The sequence below is a fragment of the Calidris pugnax genome, unplaced genomic scaffold, assembly GCF_001431845.1.
Source record: "Calidris pugnax isolate Ruff unplaced genomic scaffold, ASM143184v1 scaffold81, whole genome shotgun sequence".
In the NCBI taxonomy this organism is placed as follows: Eukaryota; Metazoa; Chordata; class Aves; order Charadriiformes; family Scolopacidae; genus Calidris; species Calidris pugnax.
Window position 1 is genome coordinate 10,626,644 of NW_015090880.1, and position 8,570 is coordinate 10,635,213.

General features: G+C 47.1%; 1 protein-coding gene across 2 annotated transcripts in view; it reads left to right on the forward strand.

Annotated features, from left to right (window-relative positions):
- FAM107A (family with sequence similarity 107 member A) overlaps nucleotides 1–7,315 on the forward strand; it is a 32,199-nt gene extending 24,884 nt beyond the window's left edge. For both annotated transcript variants that reach the window (XM_014946897.1, XM_014946898.1), the window contains 2 exons: nucleotides 2,531–2,687; nucleotides 3,870–7,315. In XM_014946897.1, the coding sequence (XP_014802383.1) occupies nucleotides 2,531–2,687; nucleotides 3,870–3,977 (265 nt within the window). In that variant the 3' untranslated portion in view covers nucleotides 3,978–7,315. The remainder of the gene's footprint in view (nucleotides 1–2,530; nucleotides 2,688–3,869) is intronic.
- Nucleotides 7,316–8,570: the final 1,255 nt, after the last annotated feature.

Consider the following 8,570-nt stretch of genomic DNA (forward strand, 5'->3'; position numbering starts at 1 on the left):
CACCTCAAGCCACAAGTGCTGGAAGACGTGGGGCATCCCTACAGCCCCCTTCTCAGTGTCCCGCGTATGTTTTTAACCTGTTCCTGGTTTTCCTACCTTCATCACTGGCTTCCCAAATCCCCAGCAATGTGCAGCCTTCCCTTGTGCTTTAAGGTCAATCCAGAGGCAATTAAGAGCTGCAGGCTGGATGGAGTCATTGAAAGCTGGGATAGCATCAGTGTGAGATCTTCTATACAAGGAAAAGGCTGATCCCTGTCTCCTTAGAAATCAAATGAGTAAAAATAGGCTAGAATTCCTGATTTCCTATCCCATCACCTCAATTTAACTGTTTGGAGTGCAGATACAACATCAGGATAATGACACCAAGGACTGAGAATCTATAACCTCATCATTCCTTTGCCACAACTGTCTGAACATTAGTGCAATAAGAGCATATTCGGTTCAGAGCCTTTTTAGCACAGCAAGAAATCTGCTGGCTTTATATTGACATTTTTCTGAATACCCTGAAATATTCTGACGTGATATCACTTTGACCATCTAATTAAAAGGAGCACAGCCTCTGTTCAAAAGGACCACAGTCATTATGAGAACCAGACACATATTAATTCGGCAAACAATCAAGCCTGCCAGCAGGGTGCATTAATCAATGCTGGCACTTGCTGGGCTTGGGTTTGATTTGATTTTCACAGATTCATAAAAATTACAGGGACCATGCCCAGGCCACTCTCCAGCATTGAGGTGGAGGTAACTATACCAGCCAGATATTTTTAAATCTGGCTTGAGAATGACCACATCCTGCCTAGTGATACCGCTCAGTTTAAAGGCTCACCCACCAGCACTGCCTTTGATCTCACAGAATGTTATTCCAGTCTAACCAGGATGGACCAAAGCATCAAGAAATTCCTGCAACAGACGTAGTGGAGATGAATGGTGGCAGACAGGGTACAGACCCCACAGCACCAGGCTGACCTGAACTTCAAGCTGGCAAATACAAAGTGCATCATCCCTTTGTACTTGAGTCCTATGCCTGCCACCATGATATATCCACGTGTGCCATCAGATGCTGGCAGGAGGCAGCCCCATCGCAGCCATCCTGCCTCTCCTGACCCCTCTCATTTTAGTCCTGTACATCTCAGGCATCTATTTAAACCTGCTTCAGCTCTGGCCTCCCAAATATTTTTTTCAGCAAATATGGGAAACAAGCTCTACTTCAAACAATAATCCAACATTTCTGGCTTCTTGTCACTCTTGGATCCACCAGCTTTGCTTCCTGATACACGTTACTTTTAGGGTGAGAGAGGGGAGAAGGGAAGAGAGAAGGATCTATGACTTGCTCCTGTTTCTGTTTTGTTGTTGGTTTTTCCCCTTAAGCAGCAGGGAGAAGCAACTCAAATCAGCAGCTTGTGCAACAAAACCCTTATCTTAGTCAACACCTCTGGGTACTAACAACACAGGCTGATTAAATCAAAGAGTAGTAACAAATCCACAGGCAACATTGCAAGCTGCGTCTCCAGCAAGCCAAGGCAGGTTTTGCCTCTCAAGCCTTGGGAAAAACATCTCTGTGACATCTGAGTTCTTCCTGACTTGAAAAAACATCATGAAAGCTCTGGGGGCAATACTGCAGCTACCTTCACTGATGCTGCCATGAACTTTGTTCCACCATAAAGCAAAAAAAACAGAAATGACAACAGGAAGCATCATTAAAAATGGTACTGGAAGGATGCAGGATCAGCTGCAGAGGGTAAATCTTAGTGTCTACATTCAGGCATGGCAATATTCGAAGTCTTAGATTTCTCAAATTTGTTTGGAGAACTTCTTTCATCTCTTTACCAAGTATTTATGCCTTGCCTGCATGTCCTCTCTATGTCTCCTTTCCCGTGATCCCACCTGTCACAGAACAGGGCTTGGAGCAGCCCCGCTTATCTGAGATGCTTTGGGCGGCCAGACACCTGTGCCACCAGCAAATGCTCTGGCTTCCAGGAGAAAAGGACATTTCATTTTGTCCTCTTGACCCAAACTCTACATGTCAACAGGGGGATCGCTAGCCCTCAGCTCTGCAGCAAAGCTGGGATGCAACAGGGAGGAAAGGCACTGCCAGGACAATTATTGCAGATCAATGACTACCCCTGCTGGTGGAAAAAAAATCGTCATTATTTAAAAAACCCTCACTGCTGCTGAAGCCACCACTGACATAATTAAAACTAGTAACAACTCCCATTTCCATACCCGACCCAGAAAGCTGTAGCACCTCAGTATAATGGGATTAGCAAAACTTCCAGTGCTACAAGCCCCGGACACAGACAGTAAAAACACCGTGCCCACCTGAGGCAGGCACTCTGAGGTACTAAGGTGCTCCCAGTAACACCCTCAAAGCCTTGTGGATGGATTTGTGGACCAGGACTGGCTTGTAGACCAGGTCTCCCATGTTTCCATTTAGGACCGAGAAGAGTTTTGGGGTTGCTGGGCTGGCAGGGGTTACACCCCAGGTTGTAGATGCTCCAGCGCTGATTTATCTGCTTTTTATCCACAGGGGCTTGGGAGTGGAGAGCAAGCCAGAGCTGCAGCGGGTACTCGAGCACCGACGGCGAAACCAGCTCATCAGACAGAAGAAGGAGGAGGAAGAGGCAAAGAAATTGCAATCTCCTTTTGAAAAAGAGCTATTAAAGAGGCACCAGAGGCTGGATCAGGTAGAACTGAGTTTTCAGTCATCCTCATCTTATCCTAACCAATCCACACTGACCACAGGGAAGATGGGTGGGCTGAGGCTCAACCCAAGGTTTAGTGTTGCTACCCTTCCATAAAACAGAACCCACAGCACATCCTTCACTGCCGCCCTGGGCAGCTGCAGCACCCTCATACTCACAGTGGCATCCACCTTGTTTGTACTACCTTGCCCACGCACCACTGGCCCTGAGTCTCCTCCGGGTCCCATATGGTGTCCTTGGGGCGTGCTTTCCAGTTCAAAGCACCCCAAATAGCATGGGGGCTGTTGCAGCACCCACCACAGGGGTACTCAGGACCCTGGGGTGCAGGGTGGGAGACTGAAGAAGTGCTGGGAGTTGCAAACCCTGCTGTAATCACACCCAAGCTGCTTTGCGGAGCAGTTCCTGGCATGTACTCTGGCCAAAAATATACCTGGGGAGAGCAATATTCTGTGTGGGCACTTGTCAGCAGCGTAGCCATGCCCCAGGTGCTCTTGTGCCTGCCATCTTACCCAAACCAGTGCAAGAAGCAAGCAGGCTTGTTGCCACTGAAAATAAAGTCATTCCCTGTCCTACTTGCCAGTGTTTGCACTGCGAATGGATGAAACTAGTTTATTTAATTAATGACACAGCAGCTACCTTGCAATAATATCAGCCAGGCCAATATCACCTGAAAATCAAAGCCCAGCACTCTCAGAGAAGAACCAGGATATGAAACAAGGTGGCTCAGGGACAGATCCATAAAGATTTTGCATATAAAAGTGAGGCAGTAGAATGACTTACCCTCCCCCTCCCTCAGACACTAACCTAATGCTGAGAGCTTTTCCCAGGATCAGGAGCCTTCTTTGTTGAGAAGGATTCAAACCTCCTCCTTCCTCCATGCCAGGTCTGAATTGAAGCACTCCCCCCACTTTTCTGCTGGAGATGGTGCTCCCTGGAGTAAAAAAAAAATAATGTTTCAGTTGCCAGAAAAAGAGACTTGGGGTGAACATGGCTCTGGTGTAATGCTTTGGAAAAAGAGAGCACCGACACACGCATTACACACTCATTCATCTTTGGGCAATAATAACTGGACGCCCAGCTATAACAAAGTGCACTGTTTTAATGTAGCCAATGCAATCCCGTCCTTTAGCATGCAGAGATAACAGTGACTCTTCTTTCTTACAGTTGGAGAAAGAGCAGGAGAAGCAGGAAGACCATGCACCAGAATTCATTAAAGTCAAGGAAAACCTGAGGAGAACATCGACGGTGACTGGGGATGAGAAAGCAGCATAGCTTCCACCAAAACTCAACAGGGATCCTACCACGGCCGGCGCTAACACATACACGCTGACATCTCTGTACATGGTGGACATTCACAGCCACATCGTTGGGGCTACTTACAGTTATTAACACTTGCTCCAGTAAAAGGCACAAAAAAGGTTTTCCCAGCCCAGGAAGGTATCCCTGCGGAAAAGGTGCAGCATTCACTGAAGAAGTACTCCCGTGAGGAGATGCAGAGAGTAATGATGTTATTTTCCCCCCAGATTGTGGGTGCACACCAGCTAACTCTTGGTTAACCCTTGAGACACAGCAACAATTTAAGCCAGGGAAGTCTGAGGAGAGATGGTTTGGGGGACCCCTGCTCACCGGGCACAGGGTGACAGGAGAGCAGCTGCAGCTCTGGGGAACCTCCTGGAAACCTGACATGGTATCTAAAAGGGACAATCTATATATTACTGAGAATGGCCCAGGTGACCATAACGGCTTTCCCAAGGGTCACTGGTATTGCACCAGTGTGTGAGTCAAGCCTCGCTAAGGCTGTGTGTCCCAGCAGCACACCCATACTATTAGAAAAATCAACCTCTGGGTGCCCACACCAGTGTAGCACAGGCAGGTGCAACTGTTCCTCACAAGCACCTTTAAACTGCATTTGAAACCTGTTTGAAAATAGCTATTTAGGCAGTTTGATGCCCAGGCAGAAGATACATTGGACCATCCCATCAATACCCCAAGTGGGAGGCAAGTGCTCCCTGCAGAAAGCAAAGGCTGGGTGTTTCCAGTGTGAGCGTTCATGGAAGCGTGCAGTGGCCAGGCAGCAGATCCCTGTGGATGTAGCAGATAAACTGCTTCTTGCCCTCGGACTACTGAACTTCAGCCCCTCACCCAGCAGCTGGACATGGGCTACCACAGGGACCCACAAAAACGTCCTCTGGTTGAGAGGTGATAATGTGGCAATGTCATACCGGTGTAAGGCCACTGTCCTATTCACGCTGCACGTAGGTGACACCTGTAGGCACCAGGGGCAACGGGACATCTAGGTACTGATGTAAGACTATTTGTGAGTGCTTCTCATTCCTTTCTCCAGAGGTCAGAACTGCCTCATTTCAGTTGCCACCTTGCAAAGCTAAAAATCTTCTTGCTGCTGGTATAGCAAAGCAGCACCACATGCATTTGGAGTACCTATGGACAGAGCATACCACATTAACGGGCACCCACACCCTGAGGTGTCTGCATCTAGAGCTAAAATTGCACCTTCAGGAAGATCTCAGCTTCTTGGTTCTCACATCAGCCCTGACACAAAGCCTAAACAGTTTAACTCACCAACTGCCTTTGAACACTGGATCTTGAATGGCAAGCCTCAATGGACCTAGTCAGCTGGGAAGGTAATACCTGATTAAATAATATTTACTATCCACATCTTCAGTGGATCCATACATAAATTAAGGGAAACTGGGCATTTATCACACACATATTTATTAAAAAGTTACTAACCCATTCCTTAATCTCTCTCGTCCAGTGGGGTGTTTCATTTCAGAGGGCTGTTGCTCAACCTGGCAACTTGAGTAAAACATCTAAACCACATCGTGTGTCAAGAGCAGTGACACAGGTACAGGGCTTCCATAAGAGACTGGACTATAAAAGCCCTTAACTCAGTTTCAGTCCCTGAGCACCTCATCTCCTAGTACTGTCTCTGCAGTAGTTTTTAAGCCCCTTGCTCATCATGCTTATTCTAAAACAAGTTTTTATTTCAGAAATCCAGCGCATATGGTCACTATGCATCAAACAAGGTCTGAAAGGTTCTATTATGTCCTCTCCAACCATGAAACTTTTCATATAGGTTATGATTAAAACCATGAGGAAGAAGCAGCATCGACCATTTTTTCAGGAGAGGAAAAAAAAAGCCAAATTTCTCCAAGAAAAAAAGGTGTTGCTAAGGATGGTTGTACACAACTGTAAAGAAAGCTGTATGATACCCCACAGATAACATTGGTTTAAATAACAAGCCAGAATTACTGTGCTGGGGTTTTGTGAAGAGTTATGGCACAGATTAAGTAACCTTGATCAAAGAGCTCAAAAAAATTCAGCAAATTAATTTGTAATTTTGCCACAGATGGAAATGCACTCCAGGAGAGGCAATCTGTCGCTCCATATGCACCAGTGAAATCAGTGTTATCAGCTCACCCAGGCTGGGACGGGGGCATTTATGCAAGTCCTTGGGTGGGAGCCATCCAGTAAGGTCTGGGTAAGCCCAGTGCTCAGATCAGCAATGAAAAGGTTGAAAATATTTTTCTTTGGTCTTCTTGAGTATGAGAACATCATCTGGAAAAAAAACCCAACAAAACACCACAAATCAAGGTGTCTCCCTTTGATGTGGTATCCACCAAGCACAGAAGGGGACTGTACTCCAACGCAGTCTGGGATTGCTAGGGGGCATCTGGGTCATTTTCAGTGGGTGTCCAGAAGGGAAAGGGAGGGCCAGGTCATCCTGTCCTAACTCAGGCTGAGCCAACAGGGCCACAAGAAACCCTTCCAGTGGTGGAGAGATAGCAGAAAGCCCTGACCCCACTGCCCAGAGGGACTCTGCGAGCTGTGAGCCAGGACCCAGCCACATGTCCACACACCAACCCACCAAACTGGCCACCACCCACCAGCACTGGGAGCTCCTGTGGGGCCAGGACAGGGTACAGCAGCCCCACGGTGTACTGCGGAGCACACAGCACTTTGTCCCCAGCGAGAGCTGCAGGGTCCAGCCCTTCCTGATGGCACGTGGGAAATGATGCTTTTGCTGTTCATACCTTGGCTTAAAACCCCACAGCATTTTCCAGCACAGCTCTTCTCACCCCTGCCAACCGGTAACCGCCTCCCTGGCCGGCATCAGACCCGGAGCCGGCACAACCTTCACCAATGCTCTTGGGCTTCACGGTGGAACAGCGTAGAGGTGGCACCTGAAAAAACAGCAATGTAGACATCACCAGGAAGATTTTGGGTTGTCTTTGTGTCTCTTTTTCTTATATATAAATTCCTCCCGGTGCCCCTAAAACACATTCCTGAATAAATGTGGTGTAGCCAGAAAATACAGATTATCCTTGTATTGATGGAAGACAATTTTTTGCACTGTGTATGTTGCCTATATAGTATATAGTCTATATTCTGTGTTGGTGTTTATACATTTATATAAAAGTATATGTCATGCAACTCAACTTCATTAACTCACTCTGTTTAACGTGGACACTTCTGAAGAAATAAACTTAAAGACGATTGTATATTTTGTTCTTTTCCACAAGGATCTGAAAAAGCTCTGATGATGCAAGCAGACAACAGCCAAATAAACTGAATGAACATAAAAATCAGTGAGGTCTGACAGCAACTGCTTTGTTAGTGCTGCGTTAACTTACTCATCAACGAGCTGTTTTCATCATCTGCACCCAACGCTGCATCCACTGCTTCTCCCTGGACTTCATCACCATCTGCTGAAAGTTGAAGGGCACAAAAATTGTGGAACCAGGCTTTGTGCACTGAAACTTCCCATATGTTTGATTTCTAACTGGCCACAGATGCCCACCTGCCTGGTAGGGTAAGACTCACAAGGCCAAGGAAACACATTGCCCTTGGATTTAATTTAAAAACTCGGTTTTGAACTGAAAGGTGATCCTCACTAGTGAGCTCACTTTGTTATTTTTAAACATTTTTAAAGTGTTTTAGCAGCAACCAAAGACCATAGATTAAATAGATAAGAAAAAGAGAGGATGCTTCACACGTGCAGGTCACACACACCTCGCTCCCTGGGAGCCAGGAGTGAAACCGAATGCAGCAAAGCAAACGAAAAGGACTTCTCTGTCTCATTAGTGACATCCTTAATGGCAGAGATACCAACTCCCCACTCAGAAGGCAGCAGAGGTGGTGCCTGGACACCAGATATCTGCTGGGGTTGCCACACTGGGAGGCACACAGCTTCTCTGACCCTGCACACCCTATGGCGCTGGCGTGGGCAGTCAGCTCATCATTAGGGATGACTAAACCTGTTCTTCAGGTCAGGCTTCCAAAACATCTTCCCACCTTGTGGCCACTTACATAATAATAGCTGAAAAGTTCTCCTACCATGGCAGGTTGCGTACTTCATTTCCTGGCACAAACCGCGCAATGAGAAACATCTTCACCAGAGAGCGTGGCCTTTGGTGAGACACCAGACCAGGGGACCGGCCAGGACTTTGGAAGATGCTTTGCCCCATGCCTGGAAGTGTTCAAGGCCAGGCTGGATGTGGCCTTGAGCAACCTGCTCTAGTGGGAGGTGTCCCTGCCCATGGCAGGGGGGTTGGAACTAGATGATCTTTGAGGTCCTTTCCAACCCTAACCATTCTATGATTCTATGATTCTATGCTTTATCAACCTCTCACAGCCCCAAGCAGCGAGGTTTCAGTGGGCTATGCCCCAAGACTGCTTACAGTAAACACACACCTCCTTTCATGCACAAATGTCAAAGGCAGGCCTTCATATTGTGACAGTTCTTCTTCTATGGAAGAGAGTAACAATCAATCATTTCTGTTCTTTAAAGATACAACACCCTTTAGCTATGCACAAACTGCTCCGTTGCCTGGATTTTCTTAC